Source organism: Enhydra lutris, unplaced genomic scaffold (genome assembly GCF_002288905.1).
Source record: "Enhydra lutris kenyoni isolate GAN:26980312 unplaced genomic scaffold, ASM228890v2 scaffoldscaffold43, whole genome shotgun sequence".
NCBI classification, from domain to species: domain Eukaryota; kingdom Metazoa; phylum Chordata; class Mammalia; order Carnivora; family Mustelidae; genus Enhydra; species Enhydra lutris.
This window is the reverse complement of record NW_019154127.1, coordinates 14,375,052-14,400,551: the sequence shown is the minus strand read 5'-3', so window position 1 is coordinate 14,400,551 and position 25,500 is coordinate 14,375,052. Positions and strand designations below refer to the sequence as shown.

The window sequence follows — 25,500 nt, the reverse complement described above, 5'->3', positions numbered from 1 at the left end:
ACTTGAGACACTAAGCCTGTTGGGGGGTGGGGTGGTTTGGTTTGTTGCTAATGTGAGGAGGGAAGGGACATTCCATCACTCTTCTCCGTCACTAAGCCACCTGTGGGCGAGCAGCCCACCCCTGCCTTCCGTGCTGATGGGGGAGGGAGGTGGGGAGGATGGCACCTGTCCCTTGGCCTCTCCCCTTGAGCCCAGCGGCATCTCCAGGTGGCGCGCAAACAGCACCAGGGTTCTGCTCACCTTGGGTCTGTGTCGCGTTTTCTTTCTTTTTAAATAATTCTTGGATTTCATTCTTCCACCTAGAACATTCCACCTAAACTTACTGTCAAAGTTCAGACCACTTATTGGATAGTTTTTAATTTGTATCTTTACCAGAACATCAAGATTTTTTTTCCCAGCGGAAGCCTGAAAGCTGCCTCTCTGGCCGACTGCCACCGGAACACAGAGCCGCGGGGCGTGGACAGGCCGCCACCGCCCTGCTCGCCTTCCTGCCCGCGACAGCAGGTGGCAGGCTCTGTGTGCGTGGCGCTCCTGTCAGGCTGGCGGCACCGTGTCACTTGGGGACCCTGGGTTGTCCCGAAAGAGGGAGGGGCCAAGCACCCGCAGGCCCCTCTTTGGGGCTCTGCGCACCGGGGACGCAGGGTGTCCGCCCGGCGAGAGGGGTTTCCACGTGTTCCTCAAACGGGCCCCATCCCGGAACCCTGCTCTTGCGGCTGTGTGGGGAGGACTCCTGCGGAGGCCGCATCTCGGGAGGCTGGCCGTGGCCTCCAGGCTCGCCTCTGTGCGGTTCCATTCCTGTCAGATCAAGATCTAGGACTTCAGGAAACAGACCAAGCGTGTGCTGTCCAGGGCGGCAGCCGATGGTGACGGGGCTGTCAACAGCCTTTCTGAACTCTGAAAACAGGCCCGGGTGCCGCACGGCTTTGGATTAGGAAGACATTTGGCTTTGAGAAAGCGGGTGGACAGGAACATAAAAGGACGTATTCTGCTTTCCCACTTGCGACCCTGCCGTCAGAGCCCTGTCCCTCAGGCGTCCGGTGAAGTGCTGCGCCGTCCCGGAATTCCCACAAGCGGGGAAGCTGACTCCGCAAACTCTGTCGTCTCACCCACTTCTTGGGCATTTGACTGCAGTTTAAAGTGCTATGATCCATTCCTAAGTCTCCCATAGCTGCCTGCAGACTTTGTCTTTCACTGTGTATTCATACAAGAAACTTTGTAACCGACTCCGGCAACCCTGCGTTAGCACAGCAGACTCGTAGGCCGCTGAGCCCCCGCTCTCCTACCCGCATGTAATCCCGGCACGGGGTGCGGAGCCCACAGCAGGGCGCCTCGAGGGCTGTCTCAGTCTATGCTTTTTTCTGGAACAGGCCTAGAGCAGCCGTATATTGTAACCTCAAGGAAACCACGAAGCTCAGAGTGCCTTAGTTTTAACCAGTTTCCAAAAAACAGTTTAATACACACTTTGTTCAATACACTTCGTGTCCTCGTGTCTCATTTCTCCGTGGTATTAGGTGACTGCTTGAAGAGCAGCAGGTAGACCTTCTACATAGGGACTTTTTTTTTTTTTAAGGTTGATTTATTCTGATGGGAGTGAGCGTGGGTGTGGGCACGTGGGCACAGAGGGAGAGAATTCAACCCAGGCTCCACGCCCAGTGCGGAGCCTGGCATGGGGCTCGATGCCGTGACCCTGAGATCGTGACTTGAGCTGAAACCAAGACAGCGGTCAGACACTGAACCGACTGCGCCGCACGGAGACCTCTGACCCATCCCCGGTGTGAGAGCAATCCCGGCTTCGGTGCCATGGCCAAGGGGGCGACTGCCACATCCTCAAGTTGTCTGTTACCTGTTACCCCTCTCCCCCAGCTGTTTGCTGTGCATCAAACAAGTGCAGAGACTCAGGCTGGTTTTCTGGACACCCCTGCCCCTTCTCCCGCCCAGCACTGCTTTGCTTCAGCTTAGCTGGAATCAGATACAGAGAAAAGGGAAAAAGCGGTTCTGCCTGGAGCTTCGTGTCCTTGTGTTAACTGCCGGCAGACTCCCCCCACCCCAGGGTGGGGGTCTTCAGTGCCCGGCTGGTGGGGAGCGCCTGTCCCTCTTCTGAGCTGCTGCTGTGCCCATGTGATGGCGGCTGCAGCCGTGGGATCCCTGGGACTTCCTCTGTGCTGCAAACTCTGAAGTCTGCGTCTGTCGGCACCATGATCCCGTGTGAGCCCACCTGGTGTCCCCCCAGGGCTGTGCAGGAGCTGCACTTGGGCACTTCTGGGTCACAGGGCGGGAACCAGGCAGTGTAGGCTCGTCCTGGGACATCGAGGTCCAGGTGCAGTCATGGGGTATCCCTGTACCCCTCATGTCCTTAGGGTATCTGGGCCATTCAGGAAACACCTCGGATTCGTTGAGAAAGTTCAAAGTCTAATTATGGCAAGACCGGTGCTTGGCAAGGATGGGGGGATGGTGAATGAAGTCCTTCCATCATGATGTCTGCTCTTGAAAAAAGATCCCCTCGTTGGGGTTTAAAAAGCATGCCGTCAGGTGGGTAGTCCGTGGCCCTGTCCCACCAGCTCGTTCTTGCTGTCCTTCCAGAGCCCGTCTGTGTCATGTGCGGCTCTACAGGTGCAACTGAGCACGTGGCCGCCACCTCCCCGGGGGGCCTCGCCCCCCCCCCCCCCCCCCCCCCCCCCCCCCCCCCCCCCAGTGCCCCCCCCGGCCCCCCCGGCCCTCCCCCGGCCCCCTGTCCCTGCTGGCAACCCCCCCATCTCACTGGGAGGCGCTGCTGTGCGGCGGGCACAGACTGCTGCTGGGGGAGGCTGCCGGGGTGCAGCGGAGGCAGGACGAGAGGCGTGAGGCAGGGGAGGCCAGAGCCAATGCCAGCGGCGGGACCAGGCCCCTTCTGGCTGCGGCAGGTGGTCTGCGGCTCCCTGCCCCCCTCCTCCCACCCACTCGCCCCTTCAGACATGCTGGCTGCTCCTGCTGGTCTCTTCGGGGCTGTGCGGGGCCGGTCTCGGGGCCGGTCTCGGGCCGGCTGCTTCGGCGGCAGTTCTGGGTGCCGACCCCGCCAGGAGGACGGCAGGTGCCCCGTGAGGCCCCAGAGCTACAGGCTCCTGGTGCCCAGTGCTTTGCAGACACCTGCCATCTCGTGGTCGTCGCTGCCGCCCGAGAGCCACTTCTGCCCCACGTCCAGGTGGAGGAGCCTGCGGTTTTGGCGGCAGCACGTCTTTGTGGGGTGCCCTGGTACAGAGGTGTCCGGCCAAGCCTGACGGGGGGTGGGCGGGAGGCGCGGACTCCCGCTGCGGGATGCTGAGAGGGGTGAGGGCGCAGTGTTGCTGCACCTGCATGCCCAGTCCCATGCATTCTGCTGAGGACATGGCCCCCCAAGACGGCCTGTGAGTCCAGAGGATCTGCCCAAGGATAGAAATGGCTTGAGGTGCATGGACATCTGTCACCCCAGCTGCAACTGTGGGCAGATGGCCGCGCGTCTGGAGGCCCCAAGCCTGGAGATGTTGACCGCTGGCAGGGCTTTCTCCCCGGGGCCTTGTAGCCAGGGGTCCCTGGGGCCCTTGGGGTCCTGCGCCCCTGCCGGCAGGCAGCCTGGCCTCTCCGCGATGCCACCAGCAGGAGCTGCTGGGCCTGGGAGTGCACCCCACCCTCACTGGGGGCCCTCTCTGGTCCGGCCAGGGTCAGCCGCTGAGGCCATCCCAACAGCTCCGCCATGTCCTCCGGAAAGCGCTGGAGGACGCTGGGATGGAGGTCCCGCCCTGCGCACAGAGCAGACACTGACCCTGCGGAGAAACACCAGGGGAGCAGCTCGGCCACAACCTACATGATCTGGTGGGGTTTCTGCTCCCCAGAGCTGAAGAATGCGGATTACCCTGGTCTTGGAGCAGCGGTCTCATTGTTTGAACCCTGGATGCTAAATATAGTTGCTTACCACAGATAAATCACCGTTTTTTTTTAAAGATTCTATTTATTTACTTGAGAGAGGGAGAGCGTGTGTGTGCACCTGGTAGGGGGAGGGGCAGAGGGAGAAGCAGGCTCCCCGCAGAGCAGGGGACCCAACACGGGACTTGAACCCAGGATCAGGGATGGAGACCTGAGCCGAAGGCAGGCGCTTGACCAACAGAGCCCCCCAGGCACCCCGCAGGTTGGCCCAACCACCTGCACCCCAAGTCCTCGCGTGGAAGTCCTCGGCAGGGTCTCCGGTCTCTGCCCCCACCCCCCACCCACCAAGGAACCGTGTCTTCCTTGGGTTTCATTAGGAGCCACTGTTCTTGTTCTACTTCTGAGTGACCCACATTTGGTGAAATGAAGTCCCGGCATCTCTCAGGCGGGGGGCCGAGGTTCGGGATTGCCGGACTTCCTACCCAATAACAGCATTGCCCGTTTCCTTGTTTTCAGCATTTTGACAAAGTCATGGGGGCCACCTCAGGCTACTCAAGACGATCTTCGACTCTCGTGTTTAGACGGCGGGGGTGGGGAAGGGGTGCTGCCAGCTGGGGGCTGCGCCAGGGCAACAATGGGGACCCAGGGAACCGGAAGAGGGAGTAACTCGGCATAAAGAATTGTTAACCAGGCATTAAGGTACAGCCAACTTGGTATAAAAAAAGTTAAACCTTGGGGCGCTTTGGGGGCTCTGTCGGTCAAGTGTCTGCCTTCGGCTCAGGTCATGATCCCGGGGTCCTAGGATCGAGTCCCGCATCGGGCTCCCTGCTTCTCCCTCTTCGTCTGCCTTTCCCCACCCCCAACCCCATGCTCATTCTCTCTCGATCTCTCCAATAAATAAAATCTTTTTAAAAATTTTAAAAAAGAATAAAAAAGAATAGTTAAGCCAGTATGGAGAACTGTTGAGGAGGCAGAAAGAAGGGTTACCCAGGCAGAAAGAACATTAACTTGGTGTGGAGAATGGTTAACCAGGCATAAGGCGCATTTCATCTGCTCGCCGCGGGGCTGCTCACTGGGTGCCTGACAGGTGGGGAGCGGGTGGGCAGGACCCGGGCTGGGCAGGGCACCTTGCCCCATGACCGTGGCTTCTCAGGAGCTCAGACTTCCGGGTGCAGACCACTGCGTGCTCGTCTCTGCTCTCCCTGCAGCCTCGTACCCAGCCTGGCCCGATGGACTCCTTTAAACGGCAAGCTTCACGGAGGGACCACTCAAACCTCCCACAGCTCCCGCCACACTGAGAACAAGGCTCGCGCTCTTGGACAGCCGGGAAAGACTCCGTGGTCTCCTCCACCTGCATCTCCCACTCCTCCTTCAGCACTCGGGCCCCCTTGGTGACCGTAACACGCCAGCTCTGCTCGGCCTCAGCCCTCCCCTGCTTGCTCCCGGGAGCTCCAGAAGCACATCCTCAGGCATCCTGGCAGCTCTCACCCCCATTCCCTCCCTCCGTTCAGGTGTATACGCTGTCCCTGGCCGCCTACCTGAAGAAATGTCCTGTGCTGTCATCTGTCCCTGACTCAGACCTCCTGTCCTGTTCTTTTGGCCACCAGATGTAGCAGGGTTTGACTAGAGAAGTGGGGCCAGTAGGATATGTCTCTGTCTACCCACCTATCTGCCCATACATTCACCCTCCACCCATCATCTTCCAACCATCCATCCACCCATCCACCCACCCAACCACCCATCCATCCATCCACCCACCCACCCACCCACCCATCCATCCATCCACCCACCCACCCAACCCCCCATCCACCCATCCATCCACCCATCCATCTGCCGCTTCCAGTCCACGAACGGGAGAATTAAGCACAAAGCCAGCTACAAGAGATTGGGAGCAGCGGACAACAGTCGAAAAGACTGCTGCCCCGAGCAACTCCACAGTCTCACTTTTATTAGATAGAAACAAAAGCCAACAGAAGGACCGATGAAGGTCAAACGTTAGTCACACGTCTTGTGGACAAACAAGAAGGAGGATCAAGTTTGCAGTTAACCAAGCACATTCAGAGGACTCATCTAACTAACAAGGGGGCGTCTGGGAAGAGAAAGGAGCGATAACGGAAAAGGGAAGCAGGCAGTTTCGTTCCACCCTGAGCTGACCGGGCGTTCCCGGCTGCCCAGCTTCTGTGAAGGGACGGCATCCGCCCTGAGCGAGCCGGGCGTTCCCAGCTGCCCAGTTTCACGGTCGTGTATCATCCTTCTCCCCCAAAGACCTGTTGCCAGTGTATGTTTTTCTTAAGGCATATCTAAATGTGCTTGTTAACTAGTAAAATCCTCCAGGGGTTATAGTTTAAGTAACACATTGTTCCAAGGGGCAGTTGCATCCATCCACCCACCCACCCACCCATCCATCCATCCATCCACCCACCCACCCATCCATCCATCCACTACCATCTACCCATCTACCCCCTACTACTTCCCATCCATTCGTTCCTCTACTCATCCACCCTCCTACCCATCCATCTAGTTATTCAGTCTCCCGGTCCATCCACTCATCCCTCCATCCGCTCATCTATCCACCCCCCCCATCCATCCATTCATTCCACAGATGTTTTTATCATGAAGAAATTTTGTATTTTTATGTAGATAAACATCAGTCTTCCTTTATGGCTTTTTCAGTAGTTGTATTTGGCCTTTCTTCATTCCAAAATTATGAGCATACATTGTCTATGTTTTTTTCTAGTGCCTTAAAAAAAAATTTTTTTTTAAAGTAGGCTCCATTCCCTGCATGGAACCCATGGTGGGGCTTGAACTTACAACCCCGAGATCAAGACCTGAGCTGAGACTTGAGAGTCAGACGCTTAACCGATGGAGCCACCCAGGCGCCCCTGGTGCCTTTTTAATTTTGATTTTACATCAGAGTTTTCCATCTTTCTGGACTGTTCATTGGTGCAGGTGTAAAAGATGAATCCAAGTGTATGTTTCCCAGGGGCTCCCCAGTCTCTCGGCCTGACTCAGTGAAGGGCCGAAAGAAGCCTCTCTTGGACTTGCGTCCTCTGGAGACGCGCATTCCTCCTTCAGACATGTCCCGAGAGCCCTAGGAGCGGGGAGAGGGACGTGTGTGCCACGGCCTGGTGGGGGGCACAGGCCTGGTCACGAGCATCCCTCTGTGGTGGAGCCTGCCACCGTCTGCCCGCAGGAGCCTGGGGGCAGAAAACGGCTCTGCCTGTGGGCCTCTCCTCCATGTTGCCCCCATGGAATCTGCTCGGGCGGGTCCCGAGTCCCCAGTGCAGCTGGGCCCAGAGGACAGTGCTCGTCTTGGGCACTTCATGCCAGTAGAGGGTCTCCAGGACCTTCCGGGCCTGGGCAGGAACAGAGACAGAGTCCAGCTGCGGAATTGCAGGCGTCTAGGTAAGCAGGGACTTGCTGGGAGGGAGCGGGTAGGGGGGAGAGGACGAGGCTGGTTCCCAGATCAGAAGAGCCCTGTCAGGATGGCCAGCTTGTGTCTCCTCTAGGCATGACCAGGTTCACAAGTGAAGTCTCCTGGAGCATCACTGGGCTCTCTCTCCCAGCCCATTTCAAGGATGACACACCAGAGTAAAGGGGCTCTGGAGTGGGGCTGGGTCAGAGGCCACGAGCAGGTGACCTGGGTGTGGGCGTCTGGGTGGGGGGCTGTCCTAAGGCGCTTCTGGCACTGGCATGTTATGGCCAACTGGACTTCGAGGGACAGCAGGCAGTGCCCGAGGGTGGACCCTTGGGGCCCCGTGGCCCAGCTGATGGTCTGAGGACCGGGCACTGTGGTGAGAACTGTTGGGCTATGGGCACATGACCTGGCCGTTGGGCTGCTGAGTCTCAGCTCTCTAGAATGACCCAGCACCAGCTGGAGACACTGGACGTCCACGTCCGTGTCACCTGCCTGTGGCCTCTGGTCCCGTCTCTCCGGGGAGGTCCGTGACTGAGCGTGAGGTCTGCACTTCTCCCCAGCCCAGCATCCGTGCAGGAGTGCCAGTGATGATGAGCCCTGGGGGCCAACCGGCAGGTGGCGTGGGCCATACCCGAGCGCCAGCAGGCTGGCCCTTCACTGTCCTTCGGGCCACACCGCATGGCTGGCCGGGCTCTATGACAGCCTGCTAGCATCACACCAGAGACGGCTCCTGAATTTGCTGTGGCGACGCTGGCTGGGAGAGGAGAAGGCCCCCGCTTGAAATCCCAGAGCGGCGAGCGTGTGGGGCTCCTCTTGGGGTCTGTGGTCCCGTAGGTGGGCTGCGGAGGCACTTGGGGAGCCCCAAGGTTGGGGCTCCATTTCAGTGTGTCGACCGCACTGCCCCAGCATCTAAGAGCTGGAAAGACATGACCCCTGCCTGGGGGCGGGGGTGGGGATGCTGCTGCCCCTGGGCCTGGAGGCCAGATGTCGGCTTGCAGGACCCTTGAGCCTCTGTGGTGCTGGGTCTGGGCGTGTTCACGACCTGCCACCCCATTCCTCGCGACCCCGAGGTGCACGTGCACGTGCGGACGGGCGGGTCAGGTGCTCCTGCCGGGCAGTCTGGGCAGGGAGCCCCACCCCCGCCCCCCAGTGCCCACGAGCAAGGACCTGCTTTTCAAGGGGAGAACGGCTGTCAGCAGAGGGCGCAGTGTTCCTCCCAAGGGCGAGAGATGGTCTCTGTGTGGTTCTTCTCCTGGGACCTGCCCGAAGGCGCGAAGCGTCGTGCCGCAGGGTCTGCGGGTGACTGGCCCAGGGCGGGCAGCTCCAGGCGCCTCTCCGGAGTGGCAGCCTGAAGGAGGCTCCCGCACGCGGGCGAGAGCAGCACAGCACGTGTGGACCAGGTCACCTCCGAAGTCCAAAGAGGCCCCCTGAGTGCAGCACCCACCTTCGCGGTGATTAGCGCATGGTGACCGTCCTCCCTGCCTGGATACTCCGGCACGTCCCAGGCACCCAGATCCCCAGGAAGGCACCCCTGTGGCCGTCCCTGAGTGGGGAAGGGTTCAGCTGCTGCCTCGGGGAGCACAGGTGCCAGGGAGGCCTCCGGCCGCTCCTGTCCCCATCCGGCCTAATGAGCTCAGGGTGATGTCACCGTCCCCTCTGCCCCGTAACCATGGAAACCCTGAGGCCAGAGTGGAGACATTCCACGTCCCCACCGCAGCAGGGAAAGTCTTCGGGGTGTGTTTGCTGGCAGGAGTCGGGGACACGGGCACAGCTGGGTCGCTGCTGTGGGCATCACCGCCCCGTGAGTGTCCGACGGCCCACAGCGGTTCTCTGGGCGCACCCGGCTCCGGGACAGCCAGAGCAGTGGGGTGCGTGCGTGTGCTCAGCTGCCGCGAGGACATCCCACCGCCGGGAGGATTTAAATGTCAGCGTCTCACGGGCCGGCGGAGGCGCAGGCGGGCCGTTTGTCCCCGGCCACCTCCTCCGTGTCCTCACACCGCCCTCTCTGTGCCCACCTCTCTTCTGTGCGACCCCAGTTACCCTGGGTCAGCGCCCATCCAGCGCCCCCCCCCCCTTATTTTTTTAAGATTTTATTTATTTATTAGCGAGCGAGAGAGAGAGAGACGGGAACAGGCTCTGCAGGGCGTGGAGCCCGACGTGGGGCTGGATTCCAGGCCACTGAGGGCCAGGCTGGAGCCAAAATTAAGAGCCCCCGGCAGCCCCTATCGGCCCTTTCTGCAGCCACAGCCAGTGAAGGGACGTCTGGAGCTCCTGGTTCCCACTAGGCCCCGTGGGCTGGATTCAGGGCAAGGCCCTTCTCCTCTGACCCGTGGGCCTCCGTGGCTGGCTGGGGTCTCCACAGAGCCAGGATAGAAGACCCCAGAAGTTCAGGGAGCTCCCTTTGCTCCAGGACCCTGCGACCGTTGAAAATGGCCACGGGCCCATCTGGGAAAGGCTTGGGGGCCAATTCACAGTCTCTGCATGTACCTGAATGACAGGGTCCGTCCTTACCAGCCCTATCACCCGGGAGGGGGCCAGGAGTCCCCGTTTTGGCGGTCACATTGGGATTCCGCCCAACAGACCTAGAACTGGCCTCTGGTGGCTTTGCTGTGTGTTGGTTCCTGTCCGAGGGTCCCTGTGATCAATGAGCCTTCACGACCCCCACGGCTCACAGAATTCTGGTTCCCTCTCCGCCTGGGTGACTTACTGTGGCATCTGGCACCCACCGCCCCAGGACCACATTGTCCGCACCAAGAGCAGTGGCCCAGTTCCATCCTGACGGCTCCGGCCTGCAGGGCTCCCTGCGACTTCTGAGCCGCGTGGTGCCTAGAGTGTCCTCACCATGGCTGAGGGCACGTGGCGGGCTGCCCGTGGCAGATACGCTCCAGCTCCCCACTCGGAGCCTTGGGCCCGCCCTGCACACAGACTGGTGGTTCTCCGTGCGGCCTGAGGAATTTTGAAGCCCACCGATGCTGAAGCCTACCTCCAGATTTCATGGGGCCACGAGCACGTGTCCCTAAATGCTCCCCATGATTCTGACGTGTGGCCGAAGTGGAGGACCACAGGCTGGAGGCTTGCTCCTCGGGCCGTGGCCACGTTTTGGCCTACTGTCCTCTGGCTGGTGCGGTTTCCATGACAGGTGCACTGCCCTTCTGGCTCCCGTGTGCGGGTGTCTGCCTGCCTTCGGGATGTGTTTTCTGTTTGTGGTCCACCAGCGGGGACAGATGTGCCTCCTGCAGCCATAAATCCTGGCTGGGTCTCCTGAATTTGGATCCGAGCCATGGTATCTTTATGGTTAGAAAACCCATAGCCGTTACTTTTGCAAACCCTTCTCCTGCCCCTTTGCTCTTCTGTGTCTCCAGCCACGCACGTCAGGCCGTTCGAAACGATTCATTCCAGCACTTTCATCTGCTCGGTTCTCTTGGTTCCCACCTGTTTCCCCTCTTGCAGTCTGGGTGATTTCTTGACTCTTCGAGAAGCTCCTGGATTCTCTCCTGTCCGTGTCGACTGTGCTCGTGAGCCTGCAGAAGGCATTCTTCATCGGCGTGGCGCTCTTGTCTCCAGCGGCCCCGTTCCCAGTCTCCGCCTCCGGGCTGGGAAGCCTCACCTTTTCCTTCATGTTGCCGACCTTTTCCACCAGAGCCTGGACACGAGCTGGCCAGACCATCCTAGCTTCTGCGTCCTCTCTGGGTCTGGATTTTCCTGTCTGGATTGTGGGTTTCTTCCTTTGTGCGTGTGTCTTGGAATCATCGACTGAACAGGTGCCGTCTGTGGGGCCCCAGAGACTGAGCTGACCCGGAAATGATGCTCCTCTCCCGGGGGTTGAGTCTGGGGGCTGGGAGGCGACTGGGTCTGGGTTTTGTGGTACTGGTTTGTTCAGTGTGTCCACGGACACAAATTCCGCCGGCGTCGCCCAGCGCCGAGAGGAGGCTGGTTTGCTGGCTGCAGTTTCTCAGTGTTCCTGCTCCACCTTCGGGTCCAGGCCTCCCCGTGCTCCCCCACCTCGGGGAGGGTGAGGGTCTCTCTCCCTGAGGCGGAGCACGGGCCCCCAGCTTACTTCTTGGTGTCGGCTGTCTTGGTGTGGGCGTGCGCGTGTGTGCATGTGGTGGGGGCAGGTGGACATTCTGTTGCCTTGGTCCAGCCCTTACTTCGGCAGGCTTCGTGTCCTTGGATCTGGGTGGACTTCTACAGGGACCCCGTTTCCTCTCCAGGCACAGACCTCCAGAGGGCCTGGCCCAGGATGTATGCTGAGTGAGGACAATGAAGGGACGGACACCTTCAAAGACTTTAAGGTCAGATCCCGAGACCCGGGAAAATATCTTCCTGAACCGATTAGAGGGGCCTGGACTTAAGGATGGCAAAGCTGCAACCCCAGCTCTCCGATGGTTTAAGAAAAGCAGTGTTTCTGGAGGTTTCCCAGCTTCTCGTTTTCAGACCGGGGTGATGACTGTTGTAGCCTAATACATCCCAGGCACAACCCTCCCCTGTATGATTTCTGACGACTTAATGACGTTCTCCGAGTGACCTAATATGTAATTACTGGTGTTATGCAGATTCTGTGTGCTGAGTTTCTGCCACGTCGTGTGCGTTCCAGAAACATCAGGAAGGCGGGCACAACACAGCCTCCCGCACCCATCCCTCCAGCACCCCTGCCAGGTGCTTGGCTCCCAGTCACCAGGCTCGGGAGGGACTGGTAAGAGGAGAAGTGGAGGCAGTGGAGGCAGCTGAGACGGAAGCCTGGCTCCCGCCAGAGACAAGTGGCCGGGCCGGGCAGGCCTAGCACAGGGCTCCTTCCCCCTGGTGCCCTGGTGGGGGGTGCAGGCTTTGGCCTTCCCGTGGGCGCGCTAAGTGAACGCGTGCAAGCTGTCGCTGGCGGACAGGTGCGCCCGCCTCAGACCACCTTCCTCCACCTGCGGTTGCTCCCAACGGGACATGAGGCTCCTCGTGAGGGCCAGTGGAGCCTTTTCCAGGAGTGGGGCTGCCTTCTGAGGCAACTCATGCACCAGGTCCCCTGTGCCCACCACAGATGGCTCACCACACCGGCCTTTGTTCCTTTTGCTCTGAAAAACGCACTCCCCACCCACCCCACCCTCCCCTCGAGAGACCAGTGGATGTGTCCGGGCTTGGCTGGCCAGCGGAAGCCAGCGGGGGACGAGGTCTTCGTACTAGGGCATCGAGAAAGTGGACAGGCCCTTCTCAGTCCCTAAGGTAACATGCCCATCTTTGTCCCTGCCCCCCACCTATGAGCAACCCCCTGGATGTCCTGAGCACCCCTCTTCCCTATGTGCTCCTGGGCCCCTCGGTGTCCTGAATGGCCCCTTCCATCCCCCACTTCCCCTTCCCTGTGTGCCTCTGGGTCCCTGAGCAGCCCCTGGTCCTACTCACAGCCCCAGGCCCCTTGGTGCCGAGTGCCTCTGACCCTGTTTCCCCCCCCCCCCCCCCCCCCCCGTGTCCCCCCCCGCCCCCCCCCCCCCCCCGCGCCCCCCCGGAATATTTGCCCCCCCCCCCCCCCCCCCCCCGGGCCCTTTGGTGTCCTGAGCGCCCCTTGGCACCGCATTTGGCCTCCCCACCCTGCCCCCGGGGCCCTCCGTGCCCTGAGCACCCCCTTGTATATTTGGCACCCCCCAGCCCCGGGCCCTTCGGTGTCCTGAGCGCCCCCGGGGTCGCTTGGCGCCCTGAGCACACCCCCCTTCCGTGTGCGCCCCCGGGCCCCTCGGTGCCCTGAGCGCCCCCGCTGTCGGGCCCACCGGATGGCGCCGGCCCGCCCCGTGACGCATTTCCAACCACCAGGAACCTCGGCCCAGTAGAGCGCGCGCCCGACACCTCAGGGCGCGCGCATCGTGCACGCGCGCCACCACGTGACCTCACGGCAGCCAACCGGCGCGCAGGGATTTGGGGGGCAAAGCGCGGCCCCGCGAGCAGTTGCGGCGGGAGAGCGGCGGGCGGAGAGCGTGACTCGCCCGCTCCGGCGCTGCCTGCTTCCCCGCCGCCGCCTCCCGCCGCCGAGCGCAGCCATGTCCGAGGAGAAGCCCAAGGTAAGGGCCGGCGGGTGCGGGCCGGGGCCCCGGGGTCGGCCCGCGCCCGCGCCGTCGCTGCCGCCCCCCCACCCCGGTCCCACGCGGGCCGGCCCGCCCCGGGCGCCCTCCGTGACCTCGGCGTGCGGGGGCTAGGCGGCGTCTGCGGGGCTTCCCCGCGCCCTGGGCCTCCCGCCCCTCCCCCCGCACGCCGCTCCCCTCCCCCTCCGGCCCGGCTCCGCCCCGCGGCGCGCCCCGCCCCGGCTCCGCCCCGCCCCATCCAGGCTCCGCCCCCGCGGCGCGCCTCGCCCCACCGAGGCTCCGCCCGACGGCCCGGGTCCCGCCCCTCGGCCAGGCCCCGCCCCGCCGCTCCCGGGAGCCCCGCTGGGGCGGACGTAGAACGCCGCGCTGACTAGACGCGGCCCTTGGAGGGCGCGGGCGGGGCATCCCCTGCCCGGACCCTCCCCGTCGGGGCGCTTCCTGTCGGAACCCGCCGTCTCCGGGACCCCCTGGCCACCTCCGGAGTCACCCACCCTCTACCCGTACCAGCCCTGTGCCGGGACCTGTCCCCCGCCTCGCCCTTGCCCGCTCCGTCCGGTTCCCCCGGGCCGCGCTTCTCCCAGACCTCCTCGCGGGGACCTTCCCGCCGCTGCGCCCCCCGCCCCTGCGGGCCGCGTATCCCCCGGCGGCGTCCGCGCGCCCCGCTCTGCCCTCGCAGGGCGCCGAGAGGGTGCACGCCGGGTCCCCGCGGGAGCCCCCCAACGGCCGGGCCTGCTGCGCCCCCGGTGTCCGCGCGGCTCCCCGCCCGCGTCTTGCGGTGGGCGCCGCGCCCCCCCAGTCGTCGCGTCCCACCTCGGTCCTCCAGGTGTGCGCCACCGCCCCGGGACATCTTCCGTGCGCGCTCGTGCCTCCCCGTCGCCTCCGCGTCTGTGTCCTCCGGTGCGCGCTCCTCCCCATCCCCTCCCATGGCATCCTCCAGTGCGCGCTCCCTTACCCATCCCGTCCTCCAGTGTGCGCCCCTTCCCCCACATCACCTGCCCCTCGCTGCGCTTCTGGTGTCCAGGTCAGCGCCCCCCTCCATGGCGTCCTCCAGTGTGCGCCCCTCCCCCCACATCACCTGCCCCTCGCTGCGCTTCTGGTGTCCAGGTCAGCGCCCCCCCCATGGCGTCCTCCAGTGTGCGCCCCGTCCCCCGCCCCATCATGTCCTCCGGGTTTGTGCTCCTCCATCGTTTCTGGCTCCCTGGTCTGGGTTCCTCGCTCAGGTGCTGTGGCGGTTCTTAGCGAAGTGTGAGTTACGGTAACTGCTCTTGTCAAAAACAAGCGTTTGAGGCCGTTGGTCTGCACTGTTGGGGTCCATCGTTTTTGCCCAAGCGGAGCATCCGTTGAGGTGGGTGCTTCCCGCGTAGGGTTCTTCTGATTCCGGAGTCACTCCCCCTCTGGGCTTCCGTGCGCACAGCAGGCAGGGCTGGGGTGCGGTGGACCCTCGCGGAGCCCAGGGCCCTCCCCGCTGGGATTTCAGAGAAGGCCAAGCTCCAGAGCCTCCGCCTCTTGGCAGAGGCAGGTGAAGTTGTCTTTGCTTTTTGCCAGCTGGGCCTTTTACTCTAATTTCCCATCTTGGGTCGATTGCTTGCCGGGGACAAATAGAAACACCTTTAGGGTTTTTTCCGTGGCTTCCTCTTACTGAAGTTCCAGTACCGTGGGACAGCTCCAGCCCTCCTGACTTAGTGTCCTCAGACTTCCCTGCTACGTGGCCAGCTTCCCTGTGCGGGGTCAGGATAATCTCACTTGCGCTACTTCTGAACCGAGGAAAGCCTGTGCCTCCCAGGCCCGGAGAGAGAATGGGGGTGCACTTGTGGGCCATCGTGGTGCTGGGAAGAAAACCTGGGGGGTCAGCTGGGAAAACAGTGTCTGCCTCCTTTGGATAGCTGATGCAGGGGGTGACCTTGGTGATTTGCGGTCATTGTTTCTTTTTTTCTTTTACTGCTGGTTTACTAGGAATTCACCAGGGGTCTGGGACAGGCCGTTTGTTCTTGGTGTCCTTCCCTCAGGGAGAGCAGCTTGTGATGCTCCCTGCCGGCACCAGCCCGAAGTGTCCTCCCTAATTCTGCTGCCTTCCTGCACTGGCCTGCAGCCTCTGCCCTGTGTGTCTGTCTGCTCTGTGTTCAGGTCCCCGTGTCTGTCTTGACACTTTCATATCTTTTCGTTAAAAAAGCAAATGCATCCTCCATGCACACGTGAAAGAATGGAGTTGGACCCTTACCTCACACCATATACAAAAAGCAGTTCAGATGGATCAGGGACTGAAACGTAAGACCCACGGCAGTGAAACTCTTAGGAGAGAATGTAGGACAGTGGACTTCTCAGTGATTTCCTGGATGGAAACCAGAGGACCAGCCACAAGGGAAAACAGCATCCCGACTCCTCGAGAATGAGACATTTTGTGCATCGAGAGACACCGTCCCCGGGATCAGCAGCCGCCCGCAGAGGGGGAGATGTTTGCAAATCACGGGTCTGATCACGGATTAATATCCAGAATACGGAGGGCACTCCTCAAACTCAAGGGCAAAAAAGAACTTTATTCAGAAATGGACAAAGCTCTCCAGCAGACATCTCTCCAGACGAAGGTACACAAATGGCCACTGAGCCCGTCGGCTCCGCTCAGTGTCACGAATAGAGAAGTGCGAATCAGAACTCCAGCGACGGGGGTGGCTGCTCTCCAAAGTCAGACACAGTCCCCCGGTGAGCCCGCGCACGGCGGGCACGTCCAGTGTGCAGTCACAGCAGCGTGAGTGTGGTGTTCCTACAAGAATTAAAAATAGAATCACCATACGGAGCCACGATCCTCCTGGGTATTTGCCCCAAAGAACGGAAAGCGGGGTCTCCAAGAGTTACATGTCCCCCCAAGCTCATGGCAGCATTATTCGTAACAGCTACAACATGGAAGTAATCTAGGGGTCCGTGGACGGATGAATACAGAGGAACGGACATGGGAAACGCGCCCCCCCCCCCCCCCCCCCCCGTGTGGCGGAAGGACGTCAACACGGACCCCTGCCGCACTGGGTTTGAACTCGAGGACATCATGCCAAGTGAAGTAAGCCGGTCCCAAAAGGACAAACACGGTGTGATCCACTCTCGTGAGATGCCCAGAGGGGATGGAATCACAGAGACAGAGAATGGGGGCACCGGGTGGAGGGGAGTTCGGGTTCAGTGGGCACAGAGTCCCAGTTCTGCCGCGAGAACAGGGTTCTAGAGGTGGGTGTGGTGAAGGTTGGAAGACGTCAGGTCTGCGTGTGATACCAGCCAGAAGCGGTTAGGTGGTAGATTTTATGTTACATGTATTTTTTTTTTTTAAATTTATTTGGCAGAGGGAGAGAGAACACAGCAGGGGGAGTGGCGGGCAGAGGGAGAGGGAGAAGCAAGCCCTCCGCTGAGCAGGGAGCCCGATGCGGGGCTCGATCCCTGGACCCCAGGATCATGACCTGAGCCGAAGGCAGGCGCTTCACCACCTGAGCCACACAGGCACCTCTGTTATGTGTATTTTAACACAAAAAAATTGAAAAAAAAAGTCCTATCTCTAAATGGTTGTAAGTGTGGTGGCCTGGGTTGGATCCTGGAAGAGAGAAAGGCTGTTGGCGGGAAACCTGGGGAGATGTCAGGGAAGTGTGCGTTGTGTTGCCAGTGCGGCCGCGAGCTACGGGCGCCCAGGGGCACAGATGGAGAGTGGCACCGGGGGCATTCACGCGAGGGAAGCCTGGCGAGGGGCGCGTGCAGTTCCAGCTGTGGTCTGGCTCTCCTTTTCTGTAAACGTACAATTATTCCAAAATAAAACCTTTATTTGAAAAAAAAAAAAAAAAAAGCCCGACAAATGCATCCTTCGTGTCTGGGGGATGCATGCCCAGCTCCGCCCTGGGTGCGGGTCAGTGAGCACCCCACGTGCAGGGCCTGGTTGGCCACGGCGGCGTCTCTGTCCCAGAGAGGGAGGGTACCGGGGTGTCCGCATGCCTGTCCCGGCCCCGACCACAGCGTGCCCCAGCTGGTCCGCCTTCTGTGGCGCTGCTGGAGTCCTGCCTCGGGGGCTGCTGTTTGCCCAGCCCTACACGTCCCTGGGAGCCCAGGCGCAGGGCCCTGCAGGAGGGAAGGGGAGACAGCCACGGGAGCGGGACAGGTGGGTCCCCATCCTGCAGGACCCGCCGGAGCAAGACGGGTGTGTGTGAGGGCGGGAGGACGGGAACACAGTTCACATCCGACCTGACTTTCAAAGGGCCCCGGGCCAGCTTTCTCATTTTGTTCAAAAATAAAGGACTCCTGTCTTCCCAGATAGTGCCGGAGTAGTGAGATGGTCCTGTGCCCGCAGGATCTGCCGTAGGCACGCGGGAGAGGGGTGCGGCCCGTGGGGTGACCCCCCCAACACGGCCGCTGCCCTCGAGCTCCTGTCGTGGGTGGTGCTTGTCTCGTTTGTCGTCGCGGTCTGTGGAAGCGTGCGCGCGCTGGGATGTTGGAAGAGTCCTCCTACAGCAACGATCGGTTGTGGGTTTTTCCCAGCGTCATTAAGCAGATTCTGCCCTTTGAGCTCATAACCTGTGAATTCTGTCCACTTGTGTAGACGTTGGGAGCGTCCTGTGTCGAGACGAAGCGGTTGTGTGAGGGACTCGGGGCTGCCAGAGATGGATGAGCTGCTCCTAAACCCTTCCACCCAGCAGGTCCCGCCCGCGGCCCATGAGCATGGTGGCCGTGCGGGGGCCGGTGCTGAGACGCGGTCTCGCGTGTGCTTGCAGGAGGGCGTGAAGACCGAGAACGACCACATCAACCTCAAGGTGGCCGGGCAGGACGGCTCCGTGGTCCAGTTCAAGATCAAGAGACACACCCCACTGAGCAAGCTGATGAAGGCGTACTGCGAGAGGCAGGTGTGTCCTCCCGTGCCGCGGCCGGGGGCTCCCACGCTGAGCCGTGGCTCTGCGACAGCAGGCGGTGTCCGCTGCTCCGGGCTTCGCTGTCCTGGATGCACGTGTGCGTGTGTGCACGAGTGTGTGTGCACGAGGGTATTCCTGGAAGCGTGTGTGCACACGTGCGTGAGTGCATGAGCACGGCGTATACGTGTACGAGTGTGCGTGTGTGTGTGCGTGTGCATGAGCGCACGAGCGCATTCCTGGAAGCGTGTGTGCACAAGTGTGCATGTGTGCGAGTGCACGAGCGTGCACACACGTGTGCACGCGTGTTTGTGTGCGTGTGCGTGAGTGCAGGTGGTACAGGTGTCTGTGCACGTGCACGCTCACCCCTCGCTGGCTGTGTCTTTCTGCTCCTGTTGCTGTCTCATCAGGTGGCGGCCCAGCCCTGTCCACAGCCCGGTCCCGCCGCCTGCCCCCCCGCAGTCAGGTGTGTGTGGCCGTGTCCTTCAGGGGCACAGTTGCAGAGTCGTGGACGTGTGTGCTTCAGTTGTTACTTCTGGCAGCGGCTGGAGCGTGTGCGTGGAGACACGGCCCTGCTCACAGTCGGGTTTGCGGAGAACCCTTGATACCTCCCTTGGCTTAGTGGCGCCGCAGCCGTGGGCCGGGTCTCCAGCGCCCTCCCGCAGTGATGGCCTGGCCCTCTACGGTTGGTGTTGACGTCACCGGCCCACACATGTCGCTGTTTTGAACCTCACAGTCCTTGGTTCTCATTCACATGGGGACCTGAGACCCTCCACGTCCCTCCCCACGGGGGCTTCTGTCCACATCGCTCTGCGGTGCGGGGTGTGGGCTCCTGGACCAGGTCCTGCCCAGCCTCTTCTCCACAACGCCCTGGTCCTCTTAGCGGGAGGCAGCCTGTGTCCAAACGCTCTGGAAATCCTGCTGGCCTGTTCCCGTTCTTGGCTCTGCTGGTGGTGGCCTTGGGTCCTGTTGTTACAGAAAACGCTATAGGCACACAGCATGCCTTCCTCGTGTCCCTCCCCACCTTCCAGATCTGGTCTGAGAGGCCGTCCCTGCGTGTGGTTTTTCTGGGTGATCATGGTGAACTCATCACTCATATTGTCCACCCGCTGCCTGGGGGGCTGGTCCCTGCAGTCCCTGCCGCCTCCTGTCCCTCCCTTCCTGCCCTGCTGCCCTGGTGGCCGGGCCGTCCTCACAGAGCCCCCTCAGAACCCTTCTGGAGATGGTTTTGGCTCCATCCTCTGTATTTTCTGGATTAATCTTCCTCTGTTTGGGCAGAGCGTGTCTTGCGGCATCTTGCTGTGGGAGGTTTACAAAACGCAGCGTCTTTGAGACAGTGTGTGTCTGAAGGTGACTGACTTTTCATAAACCTCAGCGCGTCACCATTGGCTGCACGTTCTTACTGCGTCGTCTTCTCCCCGTGTTGGTGTAGCAAGTGCAGTGACATTCCGATTCTCGGTCCTTTGATGTAACTTTGCTCTTTTCTGAGAGATTTTAAGACCTAATTCTGTGTCCGGAAACGTCACTGTCATGGCTTTGAAGGGCGTGATTGTACCGGTCACTCTCCGGTGCCTTTCCTTCTCTCTTTCCTTCTCTCTTTCCTTCTCTCTTTCCTTCTTTCCTTCTTCCTTTCCTTCTCTCTTTCCTTCTTTATTTGACAGACAGAGATCACAAGCAGGCAGAGAGGCAGAGAGAGAGGAGGAAGCAGGCTCCCCGCTGAGCAGAGAGCCCGATGCGGGGCTCGATCCCAGGACCCTGAGATCATGACCTGAGCCAAAAGCAGAGGCTTAACCCACTGAGCCACCCAGGCGCCCTATGTGTTTTTTCTTTTTCTTTCTTTCTTTTCCTTTTATTTTTAGAGTAATCAGTACACCAGTCGTGGGGCTTGAACTCGTCACCCTGAGATCGGGAGTCGCGGGCTTCACTGTGGAGCCGGCCAGGTGCCCCTCCATGTAGAAACTTGTTTTCGGTTCAGGAAACGTGACTGATGGTTCTTCGAGGACGGTGCCCTCTCCTGTCCTGTCCCCTGTTCGGGACGCCCCTGCATCTTGGAGTTCCCTGTTCTGGACCGGTCACTCAGGAGCGTTTCTGCCCACCTGGCTTCGGGCTTGGTGCTTGACGCCGTTGGTTTTCTTCTGGGAGGTTCTTCTGACTTCGTGCTCCCATCTTACTTGGGCTGGCCGGCCTCTGCCGTGATTTCTAATTTTCAAATGCGCTTCGTTCTCCCTTGTTCTCTGACGGTTGCTTTTTCCCAGCAGTGACTGTCTCTAGGATTTCCAGCGTCTGTGTCCTCCGGGCCCTCCCTGCCCGTGTCTGCAGACCCGTTCCTTCCTCGCTGGTCGGAGGCCCACACATCTGAGGCTTTCCGTCTCCGAGTCCGTGGTTAGCTGCTCATATCTACGAGTGAGGCCCAAAAGCTGATGAAAAGCCACCTGCACAGAGCCCACAAGCCACGGTGGGGTGGCCTGCCAGCATTGGGGGGGTGCGGGGTGGGGGTGCCTTGCAGGTGTCATGACCAGCGAGTCATTAAATTTCCCGGAAGCAGACCTCCCAGCCTCCTGTCTGCGTCCTGGGCGTGCGGCTGGACGGGCAGCTGGGGCTCGGCCAGTGGCTGGCCTCCATGCTGGCTGCTGTCACTTGTTCCTGGTGTCCTGAGCCCAGGGCTCAGAGCCCATCTTTCCGGAAAGTAGATCTTTTGCCCAGGGAATGGCAGTGCCTGGCCGCTTGGGACGGGGGGCCCCAAGTTGGGGGTATGGAGGGACCTTTCTTGCACCAGTTTTCAGGCACTGCTGGAGCGTCAGCTGTGAGCAGCCCTGAGCCTCTGGGGGCTCCGTGTTCTGTTGCCCCGCCCACACCTGACCTTGGGTGGTCTAGTATCTACGCCGCCGTGCAGCACCCAGCGGGTGGCCACGCCTGCGCCTGCTGGTCCCTCTCCTCTCCTGTTCTCTGCGTCCCTGTGCTTCATGCCTTGGGTTTTGGGTCAGATCTTTTCAGGAGGGAGCAGAGATGCTGCTTTCAGTCCTGCCTGTTGCGCTGGGGAGGAATCAGAGCTGCTTCTTGGGAAGGATCTTTGTCTCCCGGCCACACTTGTCCCGGCCTCGGGCACAGCAGTCTGCGCGGGCTCCTCCCCGGCTGGGACCCACTCTCCGGCCTGCTTCCCGCCCACACGCAGCCCTGTGACCTGGGCCTCATTGCTGCCTGACCCTTTCTCTCTGGGACCTTCTTAAAGGTGGTGGCGCCAGCAGTGTGAACTTCTGGTCGCTTCTGGGGGGAAGTGGGGGCTGGGCAGGGCACGACCCTGGGGGCTGGAAGGTATGAGAGCTGGGGTTTCTGGAAGTCTCCGTGCTGCACATCCCACAGTGCGTGGTAGGCCCGCCGGCTTGTTTTATAATCACGCGGGTCGTAAGGCTGTATGTTCTGAATTCTGATGTTTTGAGATAAATGTTTTCTTTTCTGGAATTAACGTGTCACCTGGAAACACGAACGGTGACTGGTGTTTCTTTTCAGGGCTTGTCAATGAGGCAGATCAGGTTCAGGTTTGACGGGCAGCCGATCAACGAGACAGACACCCCCGCGCAGGTAGGAAAGCCGGCGGCGAGCACGGGGGGGTGGGGGGCTCCTGTCTCCACCGTGCCACGGGGGGTGCACTGGTCTGAGCACTGCTGGGCGGCCTCACGCACGATATATGACGTTTCTTAATGATTTTAATCAGTTATTTAAGTTTTAAATTTGGGGTTCGCTTTTCAGAGGAGACAAGTTGGACGTTGTCCCCCCCCCGGCAGATGGGGTGGAGGATGGGGTACCGGCGCCCGCGCCCCTGCCCCCTCTCCCAGCGCCCGCGCCTCGTCCGGGGTGCCGGACTGGCAGCTCCGTGGCCGGCCGATTCTTGTGCCCTTCCAGTGCTGCGCCCCGGGGTATGGGCTGGAGCAGCGAGACCGGCGCAGACGACGTCACCCATCGTGCCGGCTCGCTCCCCGGGGCCCACCGCGCCCCCCTCCTGTTACCGCGCAGCACACTGCAGCGGGAGGGCTTTGGGCCTGGAGAGAAGGCGCTGAGCTTGGGGTGCTGCTGCTGCCATCACCTGGGTGACCCTGTGATCCAGAGCCCCTGACCGTCTCGGAGTCTCCATCTTCTCTGTGAAGTGAGAGGATACCTGTTTTCGGTCCTGGGTTGTGAGAATCAGGCGGATGGGGCCACGTGACAGGACCGCTGAGCGACGGGTTGTGGGTGCCACTCCGGGAGCTCTCGCACCGCTCACCTGGGGTACTGGGCCACGGGGGGCTCCTGTGGGCTGGGGGGCTGGGGAAGCACCCTGGCCGTCTCGTCTGCCTGTCATTCTGGCTGCCGCTGGGGCCTGACGGGAAGGAGCCCTGCTGTCCCAGCCCCGCACCTCTGTCCTTGGGAGAGCGTCCCGGGGGAGCATTGGTGCTTCCAGCCTCCGCAGACTCTGAATGGGGGAGATAGGGGTAGACGTGTGAGCACCCCGTGCCAGGAGAGAAGAGCCGGCGCAGGACACGTCTGCTCCAGCAGTGCTCTCTTGCTCTAGCAGACCCTCCTTGTGGGATGTGGCTTTGTTTGGGGTCCACGGGCATGACCTGCACCGTTCGTTTGATGCTCCTAAGTGGGATGGGATTGGGGGTCACGGCCAGTCAAAACTTGAGACACTTGTTTATTTTTTAATGAGACTTAACTTTTCTTTCTGAAGACTTCATTTTTTTAAAAAATTATTTTATTTTTTGATTTATTTTATTTATTTGACAGAGAGAGAGAGAGAGAGATAGATCACAAGTAGGCAGAGAGGCAGGCAGAGAGAGAGGGGGAAACAGGCGCCCCACTGAGCAGAGAGCCTGAAGTGTGGGACTCGAGTTCAGGACCCTGGGATCATGACTTGAGCTGAAGGCAGACACTTAACCCACTGAGCAACCCAGGTGCCCCTGAAACTTCATTATTTTTAAGCGATCTCTACACACAGTGTGGGGCTTGAACTTAACAACCCTGAGGTCACATGTCCCATTCCTGATGACTGAGCCAGGCCCGTGCCCCCAGAGGCTTAGTTTTTCTAAGTCCTTAGGTTTGAACATCTTTTGTGAGTTTTGTGGGGGGAAGCTTGGGGGATGAGTAGGGCTCACGGGAAGTCCACAGCTGGGCATCTGTCCCTGTGTGACGCGCACAGGTGTGGCCAGGCTGGACGGTGTCCTCCGAGGGGAGGAAGACCGCGCAGTGAGCCTGAGTATTTGCTCGGGAGGACTTGGCATTCCTGGGATGGTGAGGAAACTAACCACTCTCCCCTCTCTCACCGCACCCCTGGCAGCTGGAGATGGAGGACGAAGACACCATTGATGTGTTCCAGCAGCAGACGGGAGGCTCGCCTGAGAGCGGCTGTGTCTAAGGGCACCCCTCTACAGGGACTGTCCCCACCGTGCCATCGCCCTTGCGTCTGCTGTTGAATAGTGAACGAGAGGCCGTGCCCATCACAAAGGAGTCTGCGGAAACCCAAGGACGGTCACCAAAACAACTTCCCTCTCTTTTGACATTTGGCGAGGGCAACTCAGAACTGTCTGCAGGGGGAGCCCACGGCTGGAATCGGGCTGGTCGCACTTGTCTTTGTTGGGGTGAAATGTGTTCTGAGGGTTTTGGGGTTTGTTTTGCTTTCATTTTTGTCCTTTCCCCCCTCCAATTTTGCTCCCTGACTTGTGGTCTGAATGTCCACTTGCAGTCTAGGTGGGGACCTGCCCACAGGGGTCGGCCTCCCCACCCCACTGCTTGTTGGAGAGCTCACAGCACCGCAGTGGGGGCGCTTCTGTTGGACAAGTTTGGGGGCAGCTTGGGGAAGGGAGACAAACTTTCCCTCTTTCGTGTAGGCACAGGTTTTTTAAATGCTGAGAAGTATTGCGTTTCAGGATATGGTGAAGTTGAAGGGAAGATACTGAAATGCTTTTTAAAAGGTGAAAAGGAAAATAAGCAGGTCCTTTGGCAACATGACCCTGGGCATGGACACCCACTGCCTGGTGTCTGGGGCCGCAGAGATAGGCCTTTCCCCTTCCTAGAGAAGAAAGCCACCCCCAAGGGTCTCCTGTGGTCATAGGGCCCTGGCCTCACGTTTCTCTCCTCTGAGTAATTATGGTCTCTCTAAAAACAGGATTTAGTATCGCTGGGTATGCACTTGTTTTCATGTGAAAGACCTGATTCCGAGTGTGTTTATCCACGAAGCCCACGGAAAGCTGACTCCATGTTGCCCCGATGGACGTGGGTTATGCTGCTTTTCAAATAGGTGTGGGACTTAAGCTTTAGTACGTGATCTCGGTTCTGTGAGGTTTTGGGATGCACCAATTAAACGGATAGTTTTCCTCCTGTCTTTGTGTATGGACCCACTGCTGCCTTGTTCTAGTCACCAAGCGTGACCATGACTGTCATCTCTTGCTTGCCTGAAATCTCGCTGAAGGTGTTTGCATTTCCTTTATGTCCTGCTCTTTGGGCGTGGGGAGGGGGTAGTCTGCTGGCTCTGTTCTGTTCGTTCACCGATTTGTACATTATTTGTTGTCCTTTGCTACTGTAAACAGTAAATATAGTTTGGTATTCCGTCTCCGGGCTTGTAATAAGTACTGCCTTTGGCCTTGGGCCATACTGTCACAGTACCCCATCCGTATGGACCATTCAGGGAGGCCACTGGCATCTTCAGGCTAGTTGGTGAAAAGGGAGTGTTCACCTGATGGTCACCCTCTGTGCCCTGGCAGGTCACACATGCCAGTCCTGGCCATCCCCCTCCTTCCTCACGAGCTCTCCCAGCCTGTGGCTGGGAACTGGCACCGTGACCCATTTCTTCTCCAGAGCATCATCTGGATGGATGGGAACCTAAGTTTGGGCTTCTCAAGGTTGTTGGTGTTTGAAGATAAGACTCGTCCTCTGTGCAGTGCGTGGCCCACCCATCCGAGAAGCTGGTGTTGGCGTACATTTTGTGTGCTTCTACCCTAAAATATGCACACTCCGGAGGTGTGTTTGCATTGACAAATTTCACTTAGTTCAGCAGACACGGACTGCCATGCTCGGGCACTAACGCTGTTCCACAAATGAACGAGATGGAAACTGCTTGCCCTTGTGGAACGTGTTTCCTGGGTGCAGGGGGCAGACAGTAACGAGCAATTCCGTGTGATGCTTGTATATGGTACAGGACGTTCCACAGTAACTTCTACACAGGAGTGTAGGATGTAGGTAGGACATACATGCTGTGGACGCAACAACTTTTTTTTTTTTAAGATTTTATTTATTGAGAGGGGGAGGGAGCACA

At 60.0% G+C, this 25,500-nt stretch overlaps 1 protein-coding gene across 2 annotated transcripts; it reads left to right on the top strand.

Annotated features, from left to right (window-relative positions):
* The first annotated feature begins 13,204 nt into the window (after positions 1-13,204).
* On the top strand, positions 13,205-24,798 carry LOC111155797 (small ubiquitin-like modifier 3). 2 transcript variants are annotated; one of them, XM_022516202.1, is made up of 4 exons: positions 13,205-13,329; positions 18,084-18,212; positions 21,723-21,794; positions 23,527-24,798. In XM_022516202.1, the coding sequence occupies exons 1-4, from the start codon at positions 13,309-13,311 to the stop codon at positions 23,602-23,604; spliced, it is 300 nt and encodes a 99-aa protein (XP_022371910.1). In that variant the 5' UTR covers positions 13,205-13,308; the 3' UTR covers positions 23,605-24,798. The 2 variants fall into 2 exon arrangements, with proteins under 2 accessions (XP_022371910.1, XP_022371911.1); XM_022516203.1 differs by lacking the exon at positions 21,723-21,794 and having other exon boundaries at positions 13,224-13,329.
* Positions 24,799-25,500: the final 702 nt, after the last annotated feature.

Excerpts from the sequence above, each read along its gene's own strand:
- LOC111155797 (XM_022516202.1), top strand. The coding sequence starts at position 13,309 with ATGTCCGAGGAGAAGCCCAAG. Across the intron at positions 13,330-18,083 it reads TGTCCGAGGAGAAGCCCAAG|GAGGGCGTGAAGACCGAGAA; the intron begins GTAAGGGCCGGC and ends GTGTGCTTGCAG. Across the intron at positions 18,213-21,722 it reads AGGCGTACTGCGAGAGGCAG|GGCTTGTCAATGAGGCAGAT; the intron begins GTGTGTCCTCCC and ends GTTTCTTTTCAG.